Source organism: Drosophila guanche, unplaced genomic scaffold (assembly GCF_900245975.1).
Source record: "Drosophila guanche unplaced genomic scaffold, DGUA_6, whole genome shotgun sequence".
NCBI lineage: Eukaryota > Metazoa > Arthropoda > Insecta > Diptera > Drosophilidae > Drosophila > Drosophila guanche.
In genome coordinates this window covers 168,183-194,457 of record NW_022995763.1, presented here as the reverse complement: position 1 = coordinate 194,457, position 26,275 = coordinate 168,183, and the positions used below count along the sequence as shown (strand labels likewise).

The following is a 26,275-nucleotide window of genomic DNA, read 5'->3' as shown; positions in this document are numbered from 1 at the left end:
ACGCAAATGCATTCCCAACTTGCACTTCACGTGCTTGGCTTTTTAATTGCCAAAATATCACGTTAACACGATACTAAATCAGTTTCATGTAGTAGCTGTGTTTTTTCACCCTTCGCACTGTGTCACAGGCTTCTGTGGAAACGTGACACACGCCCAAAGCAGGAATTCACAAATTCATAATCATTATTTGCTTGCAAGTGTAGAATAAATGTATTGTTCGGCTATAGATTGTTGGGTATGTTTGTTCGTGAATTTCATCGGGTTTGAATAACTCTGGTGGATGTATGATACATAAAGTAGGCCGGGGGATTGGTTCTGGGGGTTGTGGCTGACGCGCTTAAAAGTGCATTGGCGACTCCAGCCGTGGTTGTGCTCTCAGCATCCGCGCAACCAGTAAGCTGAAATAGCACCGTTGATCCCCTGGTTACGTCCAGGGTGTACGATTCAGTGCAAGTGCTTCCTGCAGCTGCCAGGTCGGAGAGGACCAAGCGCAGGACTCTCCCGTTGGGGCCTGTAATCTGAATGATCACTGGATCCACCTATGGAATAAATTGCATTAAATTGCGGGATATTTTGGGGTCAACTGTATCGCTGAACTTACGGCAGAGTCGGGTTCTGTGGTGGTACTCGTCGTAGAAGCTTCGGTGGTTGTTGTTGTTGAAGGATCATTAGTTGTGGACGTCGTAGGAGCTTCGGTTGTTGTTGTCGTAGAGGGCTCATTGGTGGTAGACGTCGTGGAAGCTTCTGGTGTTGTTGTTGCTGAAGGATTACTAGCTGTACTCGTCGTAGGAGCTTCTGCAGTTGTTGTTGTTGAAGGATCATTAGTTGTGGTCGTCGTGGAAACATCTGCAGCTGTTGTTGTTGAAGGATCATTAGTTGTGGTCGTCGTGGAAACATCTGCAGTTGTTGTTGTTGAAGGATCATTAGTTGTGGTCGTCGTAGAAGCTTCTGTAGTTGTTGTTGTTGAAGGATCATCGGTGGTACTAGTTGTCGAAGCTTCGGTAGTTGTTGTTGAAAGATCATTAGCTGTTGTCGTCGTGGAAGTTTCGGTGGTTGTTGTGGTTGAAGGATTATTGGTAGCACTTGTTGTCGAAGCTTCGGTAGTTGTTGTTGTTGAGGCGTCGTTCGTGGTACTCGATGCAGGAGCTTCAGTAGTTGTTGTTTTTGAAGGATCATTAGTTGTACTCGTTGTTGAAGCTTCTGCAGTTGTTGTTGTTGAAGGAACAATGGTGGTAGTCGTCGTGGTAGCTTCGGTACTTGTTGTTGTTGTTGAAGGATCATTGGTAGTACTTGTTGTAGAAGCTTCGGTTGTTGTTGTTGTTGAAGGATCATTGGTAGTACTTGTTGTCGAAGCTTCGGTAGTTGTTGTTGTAGAAAGATCAGCAGTGGTACTTGAGGGATCATTAGTTGTACTCGTCGTAGGAGCTTCCGTAGTTGTTGTCGTAGCAGCTTCGGTAGTTGTTGTCGTTGAAGGATCATTAGTTGTACTTGTCGTAGGAGCTAGGGTGGTTGTTGAAGGATCATTGGTGGTACTCGTTGTAGAAGCTTCAGTGGTCGTAGTGGGAGCTTTAGTGGTTGTTGTTGGGTAGTAGTAGGTCACAGGTCGCTTGCTCGTGTGGGGCGCCGGATAGGAATAGATTTTGCTGTCAGAAAGGGGCCCGGTAGGAGAGGTGGGAGGCTTGAAAAGCCAGTATGGCAAAGCTGGCGAAGAATATCCACTGAAAGCAAAAGCATTCCCAGACTGAGCGATGGCTTGGGCTCCGATTTGGGGCCGGGTCATTGGAATGCAGGGAACGTGCGGCGAATAGCCTGGACGGTGTGTCTCTGGTGCTGGTTGCGGTCTGTAGTAGTAGTCCACATCTCTGGGGGGTTGCTGGCAGTAGATCGAGTCCACTTCGACAAATTCTGTGCAAGAAAGGACAGATGTTCACTCACTTGCGGAGGATTTGGCATTCAAGGACTTACCTGCATGGCCAGCAAAGACAAGTCTAAGATTGTAGTCGTTTAGGCGGCAGATATTGGCGAAGCTGGCGTACCGATACCCATTAGAGGCGCACACACGGCCGCCGCAGTGTCCGTAGTCATACTGCCGGCTGGCCGTCGGCTGGTGATCGTACTGTTGATGCCTTCCCGGAAAGTAACCCACCGAGTAGCCCTGCGAGAGGGTCAGAGCTGGAAGCACCAAGGCAAAGCAGGCAAAGGCAATGGCAGACATCATTGTGAATGTTCTGTTTGTCACTGATGCGGTCAACCGACACTCCGCCGACTATTTATACCGCCAGCTTCTTTACCACTCGGTCCGAATCTTCTTTTTTTTACAGCCACAGCAGCAACGGCAGCAGACAGCGGCCGGCTATCGGCAAACATACGTGCCCAAAATGCGCTTTCAATTGTAAACTTAGCGCCACAAGCCTAAGTCTCGTCTCCGATTCGCCGGTTCTCCAGTCTCCAGTCTCGGTTTCCCTGTCAGTCACTCAGATACAGCCAGGTGCGTCCCAACACAGATCAAAACAGGAAATTTGCGTACGCAAAAAAGAGTTCATGATTATAGATACTTTTTTTTGTGGAAAGCAAAAGCAAAAATGTGACTGCTTGTGTTTCTTTTTTTGTTTGTTCCGCTTCGGAGAGCTTTCTTGAGCTTCGGAAATGAAGCAGTGCAAAGCCCCAAGAAGAAGTGCTCGAAAAGCTGCTTGAAGTTTTCATTTTCACACGCCACCAAATAACAGAGCTGGCAATAGGAGAACTTTTACAGTTCTAGAAGCACTGCGCAAGCACTGCGTTTAAAGCAGTCAACTTTTGCGGTATTCTGTTGCAATGGGCGCAAGCAGCAAGCAGTAAGCAGTTCCCACACGCTGAGAGTTCACAAGCAGTGAACATAACGGAAAGCAGTGTACAGCTGACAATGCTGACAATATGGAAAGGAGCCCCCGGCATCCTTCTGGGGGCTTCACTTCCCAGCTGGTTGCTGGACCGCACGGTCGCCAATGCGAGCGCATCTCTTTCTCGTTTGCTATTTTTGTGAGTTTTAGTTTTGGCGCGCCAAATTCGGGAGGCATCGTAAATCGGGAAGCAGACGCGGACACATGCACATGGCCCCCCGGATCTGAGGTAAACAGATTTCAGTAAATAGTGATTTATATTTAATTGCGAACGTCATTGAATCAATGTTGCCTTCTTTGCCGTCTGTCGCGTGTTTTTTTCGTGTTATTTCGCTTGTTCTGAGATGAGACTGAGAGATGAGACTCTTCGCTGTCAAACACTCCAGGCGGCATCGAGTGGATCCGATGCCAAATGCGGATTGTCACACACAGACGTCTGACACACAGACTCACATTTAATTTGTGTTTACTTTTTGGGCTTCAATGTACACAAATCGTCGATGCATTGGATATGATTTATTCAGGCAACCCATAAATGCGAGCGTGTGCCTTTTTTTTAATGCCCGCCCTTAAGTATTTCCCTGCATGTCTGTATTTACCCATCTAAAAGGAGAGGATTTATCAATCTGGTCAGCTCTGCTGTCCCAAAGCTCTGCAGTCTCTCAAAAATGTTTACATTAATCTGTTTTCCTTTCCCTTTTTGCGCTTTGCGGCATTTGCCAGTTCTTTCTTTCGTATAAGCAGCATCATGGTTGTTGTATTCTTTTATATTCTATGCTTTTATATATTATATATATATTTTGGACATTCTCAGAATTTGTCACATCCGCGGCATCTGCCATTCCCTTTGCTGCGCTTACCATTTCCCTTTGTGGCATACCCGCGGCACCAACTACCGCAACTCCACTGCTTGCTTCTGTGGCCACTGCTTGTCTCGCTCCTGCTTGCGTCTGCTTACTTCTGCTTACTGCTGCTGCTGTTGTTTGTTCATTTAAGACTGCGGTTTGTGTTTCAATTAGCAGCTGCCTCCGGCTTTTGCTGGCGTGTGGTATGGATTCAGCGTAAGCGTAGGAACAGGCCAGCCAGCAAAGCTACAGCCAGACACACGTTAGAAGGAAGGCAACGCCCCAGCCCAGACAATGACTGTGAGGAAACTGCAACGGCAGCCACTCCGCCCCAAAGCGGGCCATAAATTATGCACATGCCATTGCCAGCTGATTTATAAGAAAGCTTCGACTGTTCCCACCCCATGGCACACATTATGGGGCAGCGGGCATACACGTACAAGCCAGTCATTTCGGCAGCTCTTCTGACAGCTGGAACAGCAACATTGCTCATTAGTCGGTGGTCTTTAGGCACTCCTTAGGCAACTTTGGCCACATATATCACATATTTGATACATATGTACATGACAAGTGACAGTAAAAGAGTCTCCCCCCCTGATATGTGACAGTTCCACCGCAAATACATTGATGACAAGCGCTTCATCAAAGGGCTTACACTTGTGCTCTCCGCCGCCCCTCCCCAAAAAGTGCACCCAACTTTGGTGTCTCCGCCTCCACCCCGACAGGCATTTCGAATTTAACCCCAGAGCCAAAGAGCATAGCTCGAAACGTGTTGCCGTTTATCTTTAATCTGTTGCTGAAAGTGGCTTTCTCCAGAATATTTCACTCATCCTTCTCGTACATTTGCCAAATTAGAATTTACCTAAACACAACGCTCAACTAGCGTCAGCTTTTCCTTCGAATTTGAACTAAAACACAGACTGACATATGGCTTTAGGCTCAGTTACTCCTAGTCGAGGATTATGTTTATTGTGGAAGAGACACGCTCCTTGATTTATAGCCTGTGCAGCTCTTAAATTTCGGGAAATATTCTTTATGATCCTTCCGTTTAACAGTTTATGTCCGAAACCCTTTGCTGAATATCTTTAGGAGAATCTGGAATCTCATGCCATTTCATGGAACAGCTCTTAAAGTTTTCTATTATCTCTTGTCCGCTGTCCGCTGTCCGCTGTCTTCACTCCAAGTGTCCGCCAAGTGCGTGAAACTAATGAGGCAACTGTCCGTGCCTCTGTTTTGTCGGGGGGGCGGCCACAAAATCGTGTCTCAAGTGTCGTAGTTTGCTTGTTGTTTTCCGCCACTTTTACGGCATAATTTGGAGGAGCCGTGGCTGGCTTTATGATTCAAATTGAAGTTACTTGTCCCACCAGCCACTAAAACATGTTCGTGCTGACATGGAGCTGCGCATTTTATTGTATCCGACTTTTGGGAGCATATTAAATTTTTATGCCCGACCCGCAGAAAAAACATCAAAATTTCGGAAAGCAACGAAACAGAAAATAGGAAGAGGGCAACCGAAAAAAAAAAACACACACACACACACAAAAATTACATGGAAATTGGATTCCATTTGGGTGCACCCTCCGATGTTCCCACACTGTGGGGTCCGTCGGTCTGCCAGTGTTGCCATTGCTGATGCTTCTCCTTTGTGCTGTTCGAGTGTCCTTTGCTGGTCGCCGGCACGAATTAAATATATGTACAGAGAGAGAGAGAGAGAGACAGAGAATATTCGTAATTGAGCGCTTTATGTATTTTTAATTTATTTTGCCAGCGACGCTCCCTCAGCTGTCAGCGAGACGTTTGATTAATTTTGCAAACATGTTTACGGGACCCACTCTCGCTCTCGCTCTCGCTCTATAATATTTTTTATGATAATTCCCACACTGAAAGCACTCCAAATTGATGGCCATATTCATGGCCATAAGCACTGATAATTGATTGAGAGCCAAGAGCAAGTTTTTTGTTACTTATTGCTCCTCAACTTATTATAAATAATAATCACACGTCCACATCCCATACATCATGGCGCTGGAAAAACAAACATTTTTGAATTAAAAACCCAAACGAAAACTAAGAAAATAAATACGCCCAATATAGCCCAATAGAGCAAAACTAACGAAGAGATTCATAAAGTGCAGTCTTTATGACTTTGTAAACATGTCCATTGGGGCAGTGCAGAGGGCCAAAGACTGTGCTAAGTTTCCACCTGATCCTCCCTGTGCCAATGAATAAGCCTCTTTAGGTGATAAGGTTTCCCCGCTAATTGAAACTCATGAATATGGAGGCTCGTTCGACTTTTTGCAATTAATTTGACATAATTTGTGTGTGTGCAGACACCGAAACCCGAATGCCCACTCAAATTGAAGGCAGTTAATCATTCGATTCGATTATTCGACTATTCGATTGCTCTACGGCTAATTGGATTGCCCGTTTCCCGTTGTGGCCTCCGTTCAGGCAGCTCTTCGCCGTGGAACACTTTCGCGGCCAAGTTCAGGTTCAGGTGCGAAACGAGCATGAATAAATCCAAATAAAAATAACGCCACACAACACATTGTTCTTGTCCGTTGAATGCGATTTGGATTTCGCGGTATAAATGGTAAACAGTCAATCCCAATGGATATATATAGAAAAAATAATATAAATATACGAGTAAGTGCGTGGAGTGCGGCAAGTGGGTAGTCGAGAGGAATGGCTAATGTTATAAGCCGATTTCACGGCCATAAATATCAATTCGGGCCACACAGCCACAGGGACAGGCGTAGGGGCCGCAACAAAAAAAGCCTTCAAAATAATCAAAGGCATCCCAAATCTCACTCGAGTGGCGCAGGCGGTGTTCGGGCATTTGATTTATGTGGGCGTGGCGCCCAGGCAAAATATTTGCACAGATCTAAGCCGCCACAAATCTTGTTCCACTTGAAATTTATTAAAAATCAGCGTAACTCAAGACAGACAGGGCGACCCGTGTCCTGCTCCTGCTCCTGCTCCTGCTCCTGCTCCCGGGTCCATTTTCAGCTTCGCCAGCGGTTTAGCCTCGATTTTGATTTATTCGAGCTGCCACAGCGTGTCAATAATTGGCTCAGAAAGTTGAGCCACAGACTGGCATCTGACTGCGACGACCATCTACCATCTACCATCTACCATCTGGTGTCAGCTATCGCCCGGGGCTGCAGCTGTCTTTCACGTTTCAGCGTCTCGCATTCTGTTTACGAGAAGGTGCAACAACAAGGGGTATGCTGGACTGAACAAACACTACAAAGAATATTTATTTATTTCATAAATTATGTAAGCAAGAGGCAGAACAACAGATGGACAGCGTAGTTAAAGTTCTTGGAGAAAACTTGCCCGAAATCGCACCGTTCAGCATGCTCCACTTGTTGCTCTTTTTTATGCCCCGCTCCATTCATTGTTTACACCAGCATTGCCGGGGGTAGTGGGAAGAAGTGCAAGAGAATCGCGCCAGACCGGACTGGGCACGAACAAAGTGTTCATTCAATTGTTCGGCCACTCTTTTGGCGAAATCAGCAAAATGTAAAACAAATATGCAAAAGTTTTGGCATTCTAGAACGTGGCAAGCAGAGAAATTTGAGCCCAGTTCTTGGATATATATTGTATAGGGAAGATAACTCCCGAATTGTTGGCACTTTCGGCAGCAGTTGGATCATCCATATCCTCGTTGAAACATGGCCAGAGCATGGATGAAACTCCAGCCAAAATTTAGTCAGAATTCATGCCTCAATTCCTTTAATAAATTCACCGAAATTCACCCAAAGAGAACTCAAAATGTGCGGCCCTTTGGTGGGCCTTTGGGTTTTTTTTCCCGAATGTTTCCCGAAATTGCACCTCAAATTAAATGTTTATTATTTAATTAAGCAGATTTCCACATTAAACTTTGTTCCACTTGAAGCGAAACAACAAAAAGCAAACAATAAAAGAACCAGGGGAAAAAAAACCCCCGGATGTTTCTGTAGGCCAAAAATCGGAGCCGGGCTAAAACAATTTGAATATAAATGGCTATTTTGGCGGCGGTGCCCAAGGGGGGGGCGTGGCTGTTGTTGTTTGCTTTTGTTGTCACTGCTGTTTGCAGATGCAAAGTGTTGCCCGGGGCATTTGTTAATTTCCGCTTCCGCTCGGAACGGGCATGTAGGACACGCTCTAGTAGGACACACAAAGGACGCCGCTGCCGACGCCGCTGCCATTGTTTGCGCGCATTTTGCCTGATTTTTTGTTGCTGTTGCTCTAAGCTTTTAATGCCGTTTTATTGTGAAAAGATAAGCGGACACAAAAGCGAGCAAACTGCTTAAAAAAAGCAGCGGCAGAGCGAACACACCTGCTCTCTGGGTGTGTGGGGAGGAAGGCTGGAAAATGTGGGGGAAGATGTGCGTTGATGGAACTCCACCAAACCGAATTTCCCTTTCAATTGGCACGCACTCTCCCGCTGCCGTTTTTCCCGATTTGTTTATGGGTTTTTGTTACTGTTGATAGATAGTTTTATTACACAAAAATTGAATCGGATCGGATCGGATTTGGAATTATTTGAAGGTACTTTGGGATCTATAATTTGATTGCTGCGCTCTGCTGCACTCCTCAGCTGGTTGTGACAGTCTTGCAGCCACTCAAAGTGGTCGTCACTCCATTGAGGAGCACGGTCAGGCTGGTAAAGGCATCGGGACAGGTGTCGATGGTGCCAGGCGTCACGGTGGTGGTGGTGGTAACTCCGCCATTGACCTCCGTTATCACAATATCACCCTGAAAGCGGTGCAAGCGTTAGGGAAGCTTCGGGAAAATGTCAGTGTGGAGTCAGACTTTGACACTTACGGATGGAGCAGCGGTGGTGGATTCCGTGGTGGCAGCAGAGGTTGAAGAGGAGCTTGAATCGGTGGTTGAGTCCGTGGTTGAATCGGTAGTTGAGTCCGTGGTTGAGTCCGTGGTTGAATCGGTTGTTGAATCGGTGGTTGAACCCGTGGTTGACTCCGTGGTTGTGGTTGCATCTGTGGCAACAGAGGTTGTGGTTACTTCTGTGGATGCTGCAGTGGTGGAATCCGTAGGTGCCGCCGTCGAGACGGACGTTGGCGCCGCTGAAGTTGTGGCTACAGTGGGATACTTGGGCGGATATCTGGGCGGATACCTAGGGGGATATTTGGGGGCTGCCTTGGTCGTTGTGGCGCCGCCAGCCGGTGCCGCAGTCGTTGCAGAATACGCACCGCCATAGGGCTTGTACGCTGGACGGGGAGGGGAAGGAATGAGGTACGGGCCGGGCGCCTCAGCGCTGGCCTTGGCGCCATAGGGGCCATGGGCCGCCGCATAGGCGTACGATTGGGAGCCCGAGCCGGCACCCGAGTAGTGGCTGGCGGGCTGCGAAGGAGCACCACCACGCAGATAGTAGGGGGACGGGGCAAGAGCAGCGTACGAGGAGCAGTAGATGAGCTCCGTTTGCGTCAGTTCTGAGAGAGAGAGAGAGAGTGAGAGAGTGAGATGGGTTCGGGCTGAGAGCCGCACGTGCAGGACTCACCGGGACTGCCGGCGAAGAGCAGCTTGAGGTTGTGCGAGTCCAGGCGGCACTTGCTGGAGAAGCGCTGGTACTGGCGGCCATCCGTGGCGCACACGGGACTGCCGCCGGGCGGACAGATGGCATCGTAGTCGCTATCCGTGAACACATAGTCCAGCTGCGTCTCCGCCGAGCCCCCGCCATACGACAGATCCCCATAGAGATCGTACTGGGCCTGGACCTGGGCCACGGCCACGGCCACGAGGACACTTGTCGCGCTGAGCAACAGCTGGAGCTTGGAGTGGAACATGGTGTTTGGGAGAGAACTGATGTCTATGCTGGCAGCGCTTATGCCTTTTATGGCCAAAGCCAAAGCCAAACCCAAACCCAAACTCAATCCAACCCAAAGCCAGTGCCCGATAGTTGCCCGGACTGTTGCTGGGACGGCGCTACGTGCCTGCCTTGTCAGCCCCGGACCCCGGACCATGATTATGCTCTTTACATCACCTTCCGCCGCTTAACTCTCCAACTACCATCCCGCACTTATCGCCACGAAACGTGCGCCCAGAGAGTGCGACACTCTGCCCAGTTACCGCACACAAAAACTTCGCTGCTTGCTTAGTTTTTTTTTCTTTCGCACTCGCACTCGCATTTTAAGCGCCGATCGTCTGAGCTGCAACACCGTTATGATAACTGTAGCACTGCTTGTCTTGTGTTTGTTTGCAGATTGAACTGCTTTCAAATGTACTTTGCTTCGCGCTGTCCTTACTGCTTTCACTGCTTTACTTTGGCGCCAAGATTTGAACATATAAAACATAAAACTGTTTTGCTTGTGGTAAAAATATAATAAGTCTGTTGGAAGGCACAAGCGCAACTAGTTATCAGATTCAGAGACAAATTCGTGGTCGGTGATCAGCAGCGAGGCCATGCCGGCGGCATTCGTGACAGCCGAGCGCACCACCTTGGTGGGATCCATTATGCCCTGCACGGACATGCTGCAACACCTTCCGGACACCACATCGAAGCCCAAGTCCTCGCACATGCGGTATTCCTCCATAACACGTGCAACCTGGCTGCCATCGATGTTACAATTCTGTGCAATGGTCCAGCAGGGCATGCGTAGTGCTCGGCGCACGGCCCTCACGCCTAGTCGCTGGGAAGCCGCAGACAGTTGACATGAGTTGTGGCAGAGTAACAGAAGCAGTCGTGGCCAGCTTACCTGATCTTTATTATCGACCATCAAGCTATCGAGAGGCTTCATGCACCGGATCAGGGCAGTGCCGCCGCCCGGCACGAGGCCTCCCTCGACGGCAGCGCGCGTTCGCATGACGGCGTCAGTGATGAGTTTCTTCTTCTGATGTTTGTCCGCCTCGCTCGAACCGCCGACCAAGAAGACAACGGCATAGACCTGCGACAGCAGAGTGTCCACTGCGGGGATGGTCACCCATCTGTCGAGATGGCAGATGCGCGATGGTGCAGGCTCTGCAGCATCAGCGTCCATGTACGAAAAACGCAACTCCACGTCGGCCGTGTTCGTGGTCTTTATGGAGATGTCTCCCTCCAGTCCAGCTCTTTTGATGGCCTGGTAGATGAGGCCACCAATGGCCCGATCCCCCTGCGCCGATGTGATGGCCACGCGAAGCAGCTGCATGGATGGTACATGGATGGGTCGTGCCATGGCATTGAGTTGACGAATGACCTCGTCCACGGCTGCCATGAGGCCGACACGAATTTGCTTGGGATCGGCGCCCCTCGATATGTATTCATTGCTTTCATCTATAAGAGCTCGGCCCATAATTGTGGCAGTGGTCAGGCCGCCAGCCTGCTGGTGCACGCCGCTCAATATGTCCTGAACCAGCTGGCTGCCAATCATGTCGAGTTTTTTCAGCAATGAACTGGCCACCGACTGCTCCTCATCGAGTGGCTGTGGTCGGCAGCGCCTTACAGTCGGCAGACGACGGCCAAGCAGCATCGAAAGTTTTTTTTGCATTTTTGCTATTGTCTTCATTTGTTGCTCAAATAATATTACTTATGCCTTGTGTCGAGTTGTTCCGTCCGGAGTTCCAGCAATATGTTACTATGTAATTTACTTGTTTGTACATTCAACTAAGGGCTGCCAAACGAATGACAAAAAGGGCCAGGCAAAGGATTTACATACGGAAAAACTACATAAACACTCGGCCGTCCAGCTGCTAATTGGAAATGCATTTTAGATAAGATAATGTAACAAAGAACTATTCATAATTTATACGTGATATGCCCAAAACCCATGGCATAAGGGATGAAATATTTAATGGGCACACGGCAACGTTCGCCAAAACAAACTGCGGCATAAATGAACATCTAAATCGCATAAGTGGCTCCAGCTGAATGTGAACGCATCAATGTGAGATGTGAGATGCACGACAAATCATCATACTCGTACCGTACCTTTCCGTTGAAATGCCTTAAGTAAACGCTGCCCTTCGCTCCCAGCACGAGTGGCAATTTGTTTGTCACAGCTCCACAGCTCCACAGCTCACCGCAACTGTCCACGCCCTGTTTGGCGTACTTCCAACTGCTAGACGCCCACAGCAGACATATTGCCGAGCAATTTGGTGTCGCAGCAAGGAAGTGCGCTGCCTGGCCAGCAGGCGAATGCCAACTTGTTGCTTGGAGTCGTGCCCATCAAACCCACAGCCACTGCTTGGCCTTGCGCACCAAGCAGTGTGAGAGCGGGAGAGCGGGCAACACAGAGAGAAAAGAAGCAGTGCCAGCCAACGCTCCATCGAGAGTGCTGCCATGAACACACATAACCACGAAAGTGCATACATAATGGTTACATTTAGCTCGGATCTAGCTACTGCAATCATAGACCATGAAGCGCTGCTCGGCGTGGAGGATTTCGAACCAGATCTCCTCCACAGCTTGAGGCTCTCCCTGCAAGCAGTACTCATCGTGCAAAGCAGTGGACAAATATTATGGCATCCAAGAAGATTTCATCTGCCAAGAGCACACATCCGCAGTGTAGGCGCACGACAGATACGCCAGTGCCTGCCTGGTAGGGGTCGGGGCCGGGGCCGGGTGGGCCGTGTCGGGTTTATGTCGACTCGTGTCGGGTCATGTCGCCGCTCCTCGCGGGATGCTTGCCTTGCCGTGCCGTACCGTGCCTCTTGCTTGGCCACTTGCCACTAGAACGCCCTGCCGCACGGTCGGCATCTGGTAAGAGCGGAGCGGCATCGCATTTATCTTATTTGTGCGGCTTTTTCTTCCGTTTTATTTATTCAAAAGTTTTTTGTGGTTTCTTGTTTGTACGTTACGTGCGATAGACGGGGCACTAAAGTTTTGTTTGATTAAATGAAGCCAGCAGGTGGCCGCAGATCGAGTGGAAATATTATTCAAATGGCTCCGACGTTGCCATAGACGAAACCGTCATGTAAGTGATCTCTCAGCACACCTCTGTCCATCCATCCTCTCTATCTGTTAATTGTGATGAAGTGAAAATGAACTTAGATTTTTGCTTTTTGTGGGGTAATTGCCAAGGAAATATTTGTAGAATTCGCCAGCTCATAATTCGCAGCAGGAGACGGACTTTCATATCCAAAAACATATTCCAAAATGATTCCTTTCCTGCTGTAAACAAATAAATAATTGTTTGGCATTTTCCCAGTCGGAAAAGTTCTCCCTGGAGCACAAACACACACACGGTGATGGCGCGGGAAATGAGTGCAATTATTTGCAAGGTTGGCAACTTTTGCGGACAGCAGCGTCAAATCAGCGTCAAATCCGCACAGATCGGAGGCCAGCGAGCTTAAATAATTGCATTTGGGGCTGCCATACAAAACATAATAAAATATTAGTCAATGCTCCACTAGGAGCCGTCTGTTTGGCTGCCTGCTGGCATTTCCGTTTCCGACTGCACACTCCGGTGGGGGAGTGGAGTCGGCATCATTAACCTCATTGATGATAGACAAAACACAATTCATCATCAATATTCAGCATGTGTACACATAATTATTGCTTCAGCCCCCAATGCCACTGCCACTGCCACTGCCACTGCCACTGCCATCGACTGTTGGCCATTTTGTATCAGTTTCAGGCGGCAGGGGAAGAGGCTGCTGAGCCTGTTCTTTGCTCCTTTACAGCTGTACTCTTGGCGTACTGGCCCTGTTGTTGACAATAAATTTCCATTTCCATGCATAATTTATGCCGGCAAACGTTTCCAATTATTGTCTTTCATCGAAGGCTTCGCAAAAGCAACTATGAGACCTGCTAATGTGCGTCTCCAGAGAGAGAGAGAGAGTGAGAAGTTCCTCAATTATTGGCAAAGGAGCCAAGAACAGACCTTACCAATATGGATTCCAGCAAACATTCAACTGAGTTCTCAGCGCAATTTCATGCTTAAGAGATTTATTTTAAATATAGCAAATTTATATGGAAATAAGTAAGATTCTTCTACAGTATTTGCTGTGCAATTTCCTTGCATAAGCTCCGAATTGTGCGCCATGGCAATATAAGACCCAATTATGAAGAAGTCAGCTCAAAGCCGCTGCCCTGGACCTGACAAATGCAATGATTTCTATTTAACTTGGGGCACAGAGGACACAGAGGACACATGGCGAAAGGCTTGCGGCTACGGAACGCAATGAATGCTCATTAAGGCAGGACCCTCACACAGGTATTTGCAGCCACAATGGCTGCCATTGCCCGCCGACCAGCGCTAATTGCTGTTGCTGCCCATAAACACTGACACTTGCAACATGTCAACTTGCCTCCTGTTCCTCTTGGGCTTGCGCCTGAAAACTGTCCAACAAGCTGTAATGAATGAAGTCCTCAAATTCAAGTTTTTCTTTTGTTTGCCACATTCGGGACCAGGAGCACCAACTGAAGCTGAAGCTGAATCGTGGATGGGTTTGCTTTTGCTTTTCCCGTTGCTGTTGCTGTTGCTGAGTCTTCTGTTAAAACTCAATCAAGCGAAATGAGTTTTGATTAAAAATATAACCGAGTTAGGCCAGAACTTTGCAGCGTAGCTCATCCCACACACACACACACACACACAAGTGTATCTCCATGTAGGTATGTGTGTGCATCTCTCTCCCCCCCCACGGCATTCCCGCGACAACTTTTACCGAGCGATGTGCAGTGCACTTTCAAATGTGTTTTGCCCTGTGGCATTTGCTTTGTGACTAAATGCAATTAAGCTCCTTTAAACGCTGGCATTAATTAGACAATAAACTGATTTACAGCACACATGGAGGGGCATGGGAGTGCTCTGAGGACGATGCAATCAAAGCTCCATTCAAGGTTGCTGCTCTAACACTTCGATGGTCTTTCGCTGGGGGGTCATCTGTGGTCGGGACACACACACACAGAATTTCCACACTCTCAGCTTATATGTACATCTGTTTCGGTTTCAGTATCTGTGGCTCAACTCTTTGAAGCTTAACCAAATTACCACGGCACACACGAACGGGCAGCCAGTAGCCAGCTCGGAGCCATCTCCCTCTTTGAGATATGACGACAGTTTCCCAGCTGGAGGCAGCAGCAGCTTCCCCCGCAGCGACAGCAGGGCAGCACCTTCCAGAGCCCCAGCAGCAGCCGCAGCCCCAGTCCCAGGATAATCTGCGAGTATTTTTAAAGCATTTGTATGCCGAGTGCGTCTATCGCTACCAGAACGACACATTCGAGGATGGGGACGAGGACCCAGCGGGACTGGCAACAGGTTAGACACACACACACACACACACACACACACACACTCGTACACCCAGTACGAGTGATGTACGTGATTCCCCATGGCAGCATATTCCCAAGTCGCCTCGACTCGACTCGACTCAACTCAAATCAACAATCATCCTTTCATGCCGCAGACTATGAGGTGGAGGTGCCGCAGAACTTTAGTCCTGTGCCGCGATATCTGGAGAATGCCGTCCTCAATGAGGGCAGCATTGATATGCAGAGTGTGAACGAGGCATCGGCAGCTAATAATGAACTCTATGCCACCATCCTGACTGCCACAATGTCCGCGCATCTGGAGGAGGAGCAGCAGCAGGGACAGCAGGAACAGAAGCTGGCAAATCTCAGCAGGGCCAGCGGCAGCAGCCTCTTTTGTCCACTGAACTTCGATGGATATCTGTGCTGGCCCCGAACCCCAGCAGGCACCGTTCTGAGTCAATATTGTCCCGATTTCGTGGAGGGTTTCAATAGCAAGTTTCTGGCCCACAAGACGTGAGTTAAATGCCCAACAAAATATGCCCACTTCCACTTTGCTGAGCCATCGATCGGTTATTCGAGTGTTAAATATACTTTCGATCGATTCACAGCTGCCTGGAGAACGGCACTTGGTTTCGGCATCCGGTTAGCAACCTCACCTGGTCCAATTACACCAACTGTGTGGACTACGAGGACTTGGAGGTGAGTTGTCCGCCCAGCTAGCAGGAGCAGCATTAACGCTGGCCAATTGCCAATTGCCAATTGCCAATTGCAGTTTCGTCAGTTCATCAATGAGTTGTATGTGAATGGTTACGCACTCTCCCTGCTGGCTCTGCTCATCTCCATTATCATATTTCTGGGCTTCAAGTAAGTCAAGTCTGGCCGCTGCCTTTGCCGCGGACAATTGAGTGACTGACTGTCCCTTGCAGATCCCTGCGCTGCACTCGCATTCGCATTCATGTCCATCTCTTTGCCTCGCTGGCCTGCACTTGTGTGTCCTGGATCCTCTGGTATCGCCTGGTTGTGGAACGGCCCGAGCTCATAGCCGAGAGTCCGGTAAGTTCCAGCCACAGAGACTCCGACCACTCCGACCACTCCGACCATCCAGTCAAATCACTTTCCTTTCAGCTCTGGTGCATCGGTCTCCATCTTGTGGTGCATTACTTCATGCTGGTCAACTACTTCTGGATGTTCTGTGAGGGTTTGCATCTGCACTTGGTTCTCGTTGTGGTGAGTCAACCTTGCTTCTCTCCTCCTCTGTGCTTCCTTCCTTGTGCATTCACATGCAAATCACCATAATTTCCAGCAAGTTTTGCATACTTCATGAGCATTTGCAGTGAATGTTAAATGTGATTTGCTGCTGCCTGCAGCTTGTTTTGTCCTTAATTTGTGTGAACAGCAAGTCGCAACTGCAAGCAAACTGCTCTCCCTCTCTGTGTCTTGTTTCTTTGCCAGGTCTTTGTCAAGGACACCATTGTTATGCGCTGGTTCAAAATCATCAGCTGGCTCTGCCCGCTTCATGTGGCGCTGCTCTATGGCACGGCCAGGCACTACAGCAGCACCGACAATGAACAGTGAGTGACTCTTACCTAACCAATGAACACTCCAGCTCTGTATCCTTACCCAACCCTGCCCAACAAGGCCTGCCTCACATAATCTCTGTTTGCCCCTTTGCAGCTGCTGGATCAATGACAGCCTCTTCCTGTGGATCTTCTCGGTGCCCATAACTCTCTCTCTGCTGGCCAGCTTCAGTATGTAGAAAAGAGTTATAATTGGGTATTTCTATTGTATATTCCAATCCAAACATCCTTGCAGTCTTTCTCATCAATGTGTTGCGTGTGATTGTGAGAAAGTTGCATCCACAGTCGGCCCAGCCTGCGCCTTTGGCCATACGCAAGGCCGTGCGGGCCACCATCATTCTGGTGCCGCTGTTCGGGCTGCAGCACTTTCTGCTGCCCTATCGCCCCGATGCCGGCACACAACTGGATCGCTTCTATCAGCTGCTCTCTGTCGTTCTGGTCAGCCTGCAGGGCTTTGTCGTCTCGTTTCTGTTCTGCTTCGCCAATCACGATGTCACGTTCGCCATGCGGACGCTTCTCAACAAATGGGTGCCCACTCTGGTGGCTGCACCGCCGGCAGGGAGTAATACTGGACAATTGGCCACAACCACGCCCAGTCGTGAGCTGGGCGTCTAAGGTGTATCGCATCAGCAACAGCATACCCAGAGTCCGCATCCAGCCGAACAACTCGGACATAATGGCAGAGCAAAGATTTTGACGGAGATTTATCCAGCGATCTGCCGCTTTCCTTGAAGTTCTTTCTGAGATCCTCCAACTGCATTTATTGTTTCACCCCAAGGACTCTCTCACATTTAGTTGGTCCTGAGTATAACTGGGAAATCATTGAAATAACCGACTTCCAGCAGCATTATCAGTTGAAGTATTTGACGACTGCAAGCGGCAAGCAGTGCCCGCACCAAGGCAGCAAGCAGTGCCCGCACCAAGGCAGCAAGCAGTGCCCGCACCAAGGCAGCAAGCAGTACCCGACCAATAATATGTCTCTGAAGATGAGTCTCATTCTCGAAACCAATACGATTTTAAATCATACAAAATTATGCATAATACCGATCCAACGAGGATGAAGGCCTCTCAAATACCCACATATGTACGTACTCGAGTGTACCTAAAGGAATAAAATATCGTTTTTTTTTTGCTCTATCTCATAATCATAATGATAAACGATAAATATATATGTATGTTATGTCACTGTAGTTCAGCCAGATATATTATATTCACTTTGCAGCACTCTAACGTAGTGAATAAACCAACTTAACCAGCAGCGAACATTTCCTTTGGGAGGGCGTAAAAAAAACTCTCTTTTTGGTAATTTGTTTTTTTTTTTTTTGTTGTTTTGTTTTCCTTCAATTTTATTTCATTTTTTTGTTATCGTTTTGTCATATTTTTATTTTGTATACCATTGCTTGCCGGCTTTTTGGTTTTTCTTTTTTTGTTTCATTTGTTTTTTGTTTTTGTTGGATTTTGTTTGTTTGTTTATGAAAGAGCAAAAGAGCGTTTGAACAAAAACTAAGACGTACAATAAAATACAAATGGAATAATAATTATACATACATTCATATAATTTATACGTACGAGTACGAGTATAGTAAAATTTACGTTCCTTCTTCCTTGCTTACGATTTCGATATCGATATCGATTTCGATTTCGATTTCGATTTGGTTTTTGCCATTTATAAGTTATATAATAATATGCATCTAAATTTGTGTGTCACCTCGGCATCCTTCGCATTGTGTATGTGTGTATGTGTGTGTGTGTGTGTGTGTGGGCTGTATCTATGGCATGTGACTATCCACAGACCATATCCATGACATCCTTAGACATTTCATGTGTAAATACGATGAGTGAGAACTGTAGCTGTTGCTCCAGTTTGGGGTTTTGAATGTGATTTTGATTGGTGATTGCTGATTGTTGATTGCTGATGTAGGAGGAGGAGGAGGAGGAGGAGGTGATGTACAAATAAGTCTCAAGTCCTACTCGATGGCTATGAAGCATAAGTATAGATACGTAAAGTAGGATAAGTACACGGATATGCGGTATGCGGTTAACTAATTGGGTAAGTATAATAAATCTGTGCTGGCCTCAGATCTGCACAAAAGTATATTGTATATGTACGTTACGATGCGATACGCTATAGACAATCATAATTAGCATACACAATAAAATAGACAATAAATCATTTAGAGTTGAAGTTTAGTTCTGTTTTGGGTTTTTCATCGTTTTTTTTTTTTTGGTTTTTGTCTTTTTTGTGGCTGTTTCTGTTGCATACACACGTACATATGTATGTTCTATATATGTGTATAACGGGTACCAATTTAAATATTTTGTTTTCCTTCTGGGTTTGGTTTTGTTCGTTAGTTTAAGTTAAATCTATATATTCTTTGGGCGCGTTCCGTTGACTGGCGGCTACGTATATTTTTAATTGTATTCCTGTTTCTTATTTTCTCAACTTTGATGCTCAAATTCGATGCAAGTTGTTCAACATTTTTATATTCTGTTCATTGTAAGCAGCTCTATTGCTTGCGAGGAGTGCATTTACCATTTACTGCTTGCACTGCTTGTGCGCACTGCACAGGCAGTGCGCTGCTTGGACTGCTTGGCTACAGTTTACCGTGTGGTTTTGCCTTTGGCGGGCATTTATTTCTCTTTTTGAATTTTGTATTTTCGCTTTGCTTTTGGCCTGTCCGCTTGCTCTTGATTTGATCTGTGTGTTTCCCCGCAGCTAACGCATTTCTTATCGACTAAATTAAACGTTTTTACTTTCGCTAATCTGCATGCAAAATGAACAATATACATACATACATACATACTTTCGCATTCTGCTCCATTTAGCTTAGACTTTTAGATTGTATCGATGACATCGCCTTACGTGACTAGATTTTAGTGTATATCAATACAAATGTTGGAAGTTGATGGTTTGCCTGGGCTCGGGAGGCGTTGGTAATTGTGATGTTTTTCTGTATCTGATATTCTTTGACATTTTGTCGCTTCTCCAACTCTCGGACTTTGTGTGTTTTGCCTGGGAGCTTATGTATTTCTCTGGCCATATTAGTAGACATTTACATGGGTAAGTATGTATGTATATATAATATGTATGTGTATATTTTCATATAGATTCATAAATATTTATCTGTTGTATTTAACTTTTAAATGCATTTCATGCTTAGTTGATGATTTTCATTGTTGGGTTCGGTTTTAGGTATGACTTTTTGCCGTTTCTTTTTCGCTCTATTGTAATTGTAGTCAAGCACAAACATCCATGTGTGTGTGTGTGTGTGTGTGTGTGTGTGTGTTTATAATGGAACCAATAAACGATACTAATATTCGATAGTTAATAAATGTTTAGGTAAATGGTATAGAAAGCACTTATGCGTGCAAACTCTGTGAATGAATGTGACCCGAGTCTCTGAGCTCCGATTTGTACAACTTCCGTTCCGTTCACGTTCAATGTTTCACGTCCATGTCCGGGTCCGAGCTACATCAGTATCTGACACGTGCCACATTTTAATATTGCTTTTGTGAATGACACACACTCACACCCGCAGGAGCCCTTTGGGTGGGGACTGCTGCTGCGATGCGGCGGTTAATAGTAAGTATTTTTGTATACTTATGGCCCTTATGCGCTTATCTCTTGAGTAATCCACGTTGCTTACACTGCCGAGTATTGAGTAGTTAGTATTAGGAGGCTAGTCGAGGGGTAACCCCGAAGCTGCACCAAGTCTGGAACGTTGATCTGTGCCCTGAGCCTAGAGCCTCTGTGTTTGGCGTTAGGGGATTTCGATTCCTGGTCATCTCATGATATCTATTTATTTCGGTTTCGTTATCGGTTTCATTACCCGTTTCTCGTTTGTCATTGAAGCAGTTCGGTTTTTGTGTGTTTCCTCCTTTCTCTAAAGGTATTTTTTTAATGTATTTCACATTGTCTTTTGCGCGTATTTCTCTGACATGTATTCCGTACTATTTTGCAAATCTTTGTTAGTCCTTCTCGCCAAACTGCCGCACTGTGTATATGTATATACACACACATCTATATATCAATATATATATATATATATTTCAATAAATTTTACTATAAATCTTTGTTTAAAAAATGTTACATCGTTTATATTTAAAAATTTGGTGTTTTCAATTTGCGCTCGCAGCTCCCGCCACATTTTGCTCTGCTGGAGCGGTTATTGGTTATCTCTTTTTCCCCTCAACTTCTTAAATACTCTAAGTATTATTTTATGACTTATTATTTTGTAGGTGTTTAAGTATGCTTATCCTTAGGGGCGCCTTGCCATGTAGATGTGGCCTTGCCTTCTGGGCACCAGATACGAGTACACCCAAAAAGTGTGTTTTTTTTTTTGTAATCTTTTTGCGTTTTCGATTTCGATTTCGATTTGTTGATTTGGTGTTTTGTGTTCTGTTTGTTTCTGTTGCTCTACTTATGCTACTGACACACACATTGATTGTAAGTAGACACTACTGAATGATCATTAGGGCTGAGAGGGGAATAAAACTAGGACATAGAAATGGAAAATCGAATTACGCAAGGGCAACTGGGTGGCTCTCTTTGTTCAAATATACAATGAATATAAATACAATATATTGCACTTATGTATGTACTTATCTATGATGTACATGTACTGTATATGATTGTATGTATGTATGCATGTGTGTGTGTGTGTGTGTGTGGGATGGATGTATAAAAAGCAGTTAAAACTTAATCATACTTTTATAGATCGTTGAAACTTAGTTCGAGTATTTCGAGTATCATTTGTATAAATGCGAGTGCTGTTGTTGCTGTTGTTTCTTGTTGTTTGTTTCTATGGTTGTATGTGGATGTGTTACCGCATTTCGCTTGGCCTTCGTTGGCCAAAACCTCTCAGAGTGTTACGCCACTCCGATCACAAGTCACCTGCGGCGTTGCCAATTTTGTGTGATTTTGTGGTTTTTGGTTTTTGGATGGAAAAAAAGAAAACAAATGGTTGTGTTTTTGGTTTTTTGTGGTTTTTTTTTCGCTTTTTTCATTTTTTTGCATAGTTTTTGGAATAAGTCACACATTTATTCAATAATAAATATATATTTTTAGTGGTAGTTCGCCTTGCATTTTTGCATTTTATTTGTTGTATTTGGTTTTGTGTTAGTTATGTTTCGTTTTTTTTGTTCTTGTTGTTGGTTTTGTTTGTTTTAGTTTCGTTTTTGTTTTTGTTTTTGTTTTTCGTTTTTGGTTTCGCTTTGGTGGCATTCAATAAGTTATAATAATTATAAAAATGGAATAATAAGTAGGCATAATAATATATAATAATGAATACAATATAATAGGTTTTCTTGGTTTCGTTTACTTTGATTTGCACTTGACGAATACGAATATTGAATATACTTTGCTTGCTCCTCCGCTTAGACGACGAAAAAAGGGTCTTTAAATCTGGCTAGATATATGTATGTATCTATGTATGTATCTTCTATATAATAATGTGTGTGTGTGTGTGTTTGTGTTATTGGATGTGTTCTTGTTACGTTTGGAGACTTTCTCTCGCGCGGCCTTCGTGTTGGTTTCGCTTCATGTTCGTTTCGTGTTCGTGATTCGAGTGTCCAAAATCAATGCGAAATAATTCGAATAAGTTTGTGAATACATCATATCGTGTGGTGGAACTAGAATTAATCGTAAGATAAACCTGGCAAAACGAACGCAAAATACAATACAATACAATATAATATATCTATGCATATCCATTATAATAAGTATAATAAGTAATTAGGTAAGCTGAGAGAAATATGAGAGTGAGAGTGTGTGTGAGTTATTTGGATTTTAGTTTATGTTTTTGTTTTTGTTTTTGTTTTCGTTTTTTTTTTGTTAGTTCGCTTAAATCAGTAGACATTAAGTAAATCATTTGGTTAGCTCGTTAAATATACGGTTTAATTGAATATAATCAAATTGAATTACATATCGATAAGGTAAAAAAAAGAATAGTTTCTATATATTGCGACTTGGATCATCATTTTCTCGATTCATATATTTTTTTTTCGTTTTTTTTTTTTGCTTTCTTTTATTTTTTTGTAGTTTTTTTGTGGTTTTATTTTGTTTTGTTTTCTTTATTTGCTCAATGCAATGTTGCCAATCTCCATTGCCTCCCATATTCATTTTGTCAATTTATAGACATTTGTTGTTGTCTTGTTTTTCTTTTCCTAAAGGTTCTGTCACGCTCTCTTCGTTAGTTGCTGCTCGGTTTCGGCTTGCCTCATTTAAGCTTTGTTTTTTTGTGTTCTTTGTGTTGTTGAGTTTTATGCTTTGGTTAATCGAATTAAATTATATACGTAGTTTCGAGTATTTCGAGTGCATGTACTTTAATCGGTATCCACTCGACACGCACACGCACACGCACTCACAAAATCAAATAAATTTGCACTAAGTTTTTCATTAGAATTACAATCATAATAATTTCGTTTAGCATACAAAATCAAATCATAGATGAATCTCCTCCTCTTCCTCACACTCCCTTCAATCATGATCATGATTTTGATTTATGGTTTAGCTCTGTCCTTTGTCTTTATCTTTTATCTTTATCATTATCTTAGTAAATGTGTGAATTTTGACTACAACTTGTCGACGCGTCGCGACGTTGGCAAATCAAACACTTTCAATCTTACGGAAAGTCTCGGGTCTCGGGTCTCGGGTCTCCGGGTAGTGTCAAATCATAGAGTATTGATGGTGAGAGAGAGGGCTATGCTTAGGCCTAGACACTAGTTCAGTTTCGCTTAAGTTGTTTTAGTTTTGTTAGTCTTAAAGCTGACCTGGAGCACACGGTTGCCCAGGGTGTAGCCATTGAGTGACTGGATGGCCACCACAGCCTCGTCGTAGTTGGTCATTGTGACGAAGCCGAATCCCTTGCACTTGCTGGTCTGCAGGTCCCGGATCACCTTCACCGACTGCACGGCCCCGAATGGCCCAAACAGCTGCCACAGCACATTCTCCTCGGTCTCCGGTGCCAAATTGTAGACGAATATGCACCATCCGGATCCGGTCATTGCGTTGCCGGGCAATATCGAGTTGGCCAACAGATCACCGGCCAATGGCGAGTACCTAAAGTTTCATCGCAACGATTTTGATGGGGAAACAATAGATGAAAGTTCGATTAGTAATCTGAATTTGTGGCTATGTGTACAAAAATATTAGCTTAAGTCGGGGGAACCCTCCACGAATAAAACTAGAATATGCGCTAGGCTCAGTTAGGATTTGATTCTTTAAATTAGATATGTACATGCCTCGAGAGCACATGCCACTGGGCCGCAGGTTACGCATAATTCTTAATGTCTAAACCAGAGGCCAGCAGCAGAGGTAGATCCCAGCGCGCGCAGTCGGCACACGCAGAGCTTAAAAGCTTCGGCGGGCTATGCAGAGGGAACCGCAGCAGCGGCAGAGAAACAGCTTCACATGGCCCCATGCACAATTTCTCGGCTGCGCGCAGCGGCAGAGAAGCAAGAAACTTTTTCGACTTCGAGCTTGTTTTCTGTCCCTGATTCAAAGCTAAGCAGCCGCCGGACCACGCAACCAGAAGGAAAAGCTGCCTAAAAAAAGCTCTCTCTCTCCTCGCATACTGTTCCACTTTGGAACTATCTGAGCGGTAAATGCATGGTAAAGATCCGTTAGTCACGTGCGGAACAGAAGCAAGAAATGCATTTGGCTTTGAGTGAGTCGTCCAATTATCTGCACAATTGAGTTCTCTGCAACACCAGGATTCTGGGGTTATGTGTGGAGTAGGGCCCTATAGGACCTACCACAGTGCGTTTTAAATTGAAATAATAAGGATAAAGCGCACTGCAGTAGTTCTTTGAAAGCTATAAACATACGCACAAGGAATATTCTGGCATGCAAACGAAAGCAAAGCGAAACGGGAAAGCATAAAGAAAACATCTAAACACAGATAACACATACACACAAACGAACGCATTGATGCTAACACACTTATAGAACACAAAAACAAAGTATCTTCTTCGGTTACACCCATTAGTTAAGCTAACAAAATCCCAATAAGAATGCACCATGGAGATATTTACATATTCATGTATGTATGCGTGCGTGATAGTGTGAAATGAAGAAGATCATACATAAATAATTCACCTTCTTAGGCCCCTGTTAACCGCTAACATGGGACACTTTCCAATGCTAAAAATGATGACAAAAAATGTGTTGTCCCAATTAGACAAAGAAAGAAAGGAGGAAAGAAAGAAAGAAACGTTGAACCGAAATGACACATAAGGTAGGTAATAAAACATAATAATAGAATATATAATATAAACAAAGTCTTTTGTTACTTTTGTTTCAACTCAACTCGAAAACTCAACATAGAAAAGAAGAATTAATTTAAGTGGCAATCGTTTTTGGGTTTTGAAATGAAAATTGTTAAAGCCCGCAGCCAATCAGACACTGCCTGTAGCACACCCTATTATCCTGTTGGCCTATTCTAAGTGCAGGCTCAGCTATACATTTGAGTGGTATGGGGTATGGGGTATAGAGTACAGGGACTGGGTACACACCTGATGCGACCAGCGTTCGGTAGGGCGCCGGCCAGGCGTCGTGTGGCCGCTGCCGCCTGTGGCGTCAAGTAGGCGGTCAGGGGCGGTGCAATCTGTGCCTTGGCGCTGTTGCTCGGATTGTTGGCAAACTTGACGGTAATCGGCTCGGCATAGCCCTTGGGTGTCTTGCCATTCAGCTCTTGTATGGCCCGTTCGGCTTCGTTGCGTTGATCGAAGCGTATAAAACCGACGCCCTTCGATAGACCTTCGATAATAAACAATCCAGTTAATAATTGCCACGAACTACGCCCAAGTACTTAGTCTTACCGGAAATATTATCACAGAGTATACGAGATGTAATTATCTTGCCGAACGATGCGAACATCCCCTCCAAGTCTGGTTGTGATAGATTCTTCGGAAGACCCGATACATATAAATTAGCACCCTTGATTGATTCTGAACTTGGACGGGCGTATGATACTTTAATAACTTTGTTCTGCAAACGCAAACCGTTCAGGGTGTTCACAGCCTTCTCAGCATCCTCGGCACGCACATAGTTGACAAAGCCATAGCCCAGGCTTTGACCTACAACAACGAATCAATGCACAAACATTTGTTTCATTTCAGTTACTTCATGTACTTATGTACTCGTTCAGATTCCTTACCTTGCTGGAGGGCCGGATTGAGCGCTGTCAGCGATGCTGGCAAGACTGTAGGTGCGAAAGGGTGAAACGAAATGGAAAGAATTTAGCAAATAAACTCAAAGAAATCTACAAGAAAGGAATGCGTAATTCAGGGATCTACAGGAGTGGCAGATAGACTCAATGAGAGAACGAATAATTGAATATTAATTTGTATTGTAGAATAATTGGTTGAATATTTACCCAAATTACCTGAGACTTTATCACGCACCAGTTTGCAACTCTCGAGCTCACCGATGCTCGAGAAGAGTGATCGCATCTCCTCTTGCGTCATTGTCTGTGGCAGATAGTTGACGATCAAATTGGTGCGCGACTCATCATTGCTGCCATCCACGGACCCGTTGGCGCTGCCGTTCTTCACGATATCCATGGCGTTGGTCATTTTGCTTTGCTTTTGCTTTCGGTTTTCTTTTTCGTTTTGTTTTGTTTTGTTTATTTTGGTTGATTTGTTGCTTGTTAAATGGTTGCTGTCGTTCGCTTAGTATTTAATCTCACTGCTTGGTTGTTGTTAACGCTTACGAATTATGTTCTTACTTCTTTGCTTTATTACTATTTATATTTTTATGTTTTGTTTTGTTTTGTTTTGTTTTTTGTTTAAGTTTAG

General features: G+C 45.3%; 5 protein-coding genes across 8 annotated transcripts; 1 reads left to right on the top strand and 4 right to left on the bottom strand.

Annotated features, from left to right (window-relative positions):
* Nucleotides 1–166: 166 nt before the first annotated feature.
* LOC117590936 (mucin-5AC) lies at nt 167–2,225 on the bottom strand. Its single transcript, XM_034283977.1, has 3 exons — nt 1,966–2,225; nt 602–1,905; nt 167–539 (listed from the first exon to the last, which is right to left on the bottom strand). Exons 1-3 carry the CDS (start codon nt 2,216–2,218, stop codon nt 255–257), a joined length of 1,842 nt encoding a protein of 613 aa, XP_034139868.1. The 5' UTR covers nt 2,219–2,225; the 3' UTR covers nt 167–254.
* Nucleotides 2,226–2,999: 774 nt separating this feature from the next.
* On the top strand, nt 3,000–17,667 carry LOC117590929 (calcitonin gene-related peptide type 1 receptor). 3 transcript variants are annotated; one of them, XM_034283968.1, is made up of 10 exons: nt 3,000–3,108; nt 14,603–14,907; nt 15,056–15,413; nt 15,509–15,599; nt 15,673–15,764; nt 15,827–15,953; nt 16,026–16,127; nt 16,353–16,471; nt 16,575–16,648; nt 16,713–17,667. In XM_034283968.1, exons 2-10 carry the CDS (start codon nt 14,700–14,702, stop codon nt 17,090–17,092), a joined length of 1,551 nt encoding a protein of 516 aa, XP_034139859.1. In that variant the 5' UTR covers nt 3,000–3,108; nt 14,603–14,699; the 3' UTR covers nt 17,093–17,667. The 3 variants fall into 3 exon arrangements, with proteins under 3 accessions (XP_034139859.1, XP_034139861.1, XP_034139860.1); XM_034283970.1 differs by lacking the exon at nt 3,000–3,108 and adding an exon at nt 12,401–12,621 and having other exon boundaries at nt 14,627–14,907; XM_034283969.1 differs by lacking the exon at nt 3,000–3,108 and adding an exon at nt 12,539–12,621.
* On the bottom strand, nt 8,229–9,524 carry LOC117590931 (mucin-5AC). Its single transcript, XM_034283972.1, has 3 exons — nt 9,231–9,524; nt 8,537–9,162; nt 8,229–8,467 (listed from the first exon to the last, which is right to left on the bottom strand). Exons 1-3 carry the CDS (start codon nt 9,514–9,516, stop codon nt 8,306–8,308), a joined length of 1,074 nt encoding a protein of 357 aa, XP_034139863.1. The 5' UTR covers nt 9,517–9,524; the 3' UTR covers nt 8,229–8,305.
* Nucleotides 10,070–11,286, bottom strand: LOC117590934 (heat shock protein 60A-like). Its single transcript, XM_034283975.1, has 2 exons — nt 10,426–11,286; nt 10,070–10,359 (listed from the first exon to the last, which is right to left on the bottom strand). Exons 1-2 carry the CDS (start codon nt 11,212–11,214, stop codon nt 10,081–10,083), a joined length of 1,068 nt encoding a protein of 355 aa, XP_034139866.1. The 5' UTR covers nt 11,215–11,286; the 3' UTR covers nt 10,070–10,080.
* A 4,860-nt stretch (nt 17,668–22,527) lies between the features above and the next one.
* LOC117590932 (ELAV-like protein 2) lies at nt 22,528–26,221 on the bottom strand. Of its 2 annotated transcripts, none has more exons than XM_034283973.1 (5): nt 25,855–26,221; nt 25,636–25,680; nt 25,298–25,555; nt 24,992–25,235; nt 22,528–23,537 (listed from the first exon to the last, which is right to left on the bottom strand). In XM_034283973.1, the coding sequence occupies exons 1-5, from the start codon at nt 26,051–26,053 to the stop codon at nt 23,213–23,215; spliced, it is 1,071 nt and encodes a 356-aa protein (XP_034139864.1). In that variant the 5' UTR covers nt 26,054–26,221; the 3' UTR covers nt 22,528–23,212. The 2 variants fall into 2 exon arrangements, with proteins under 2 accessions (XP_034139864.1, XP_034139865.1); XM_034283974.1 differs by having other exon boundaries at nt 25,864–26,220.
* Nucleotides 26,222–26,275: the final 54 nt, after the last annotated feature.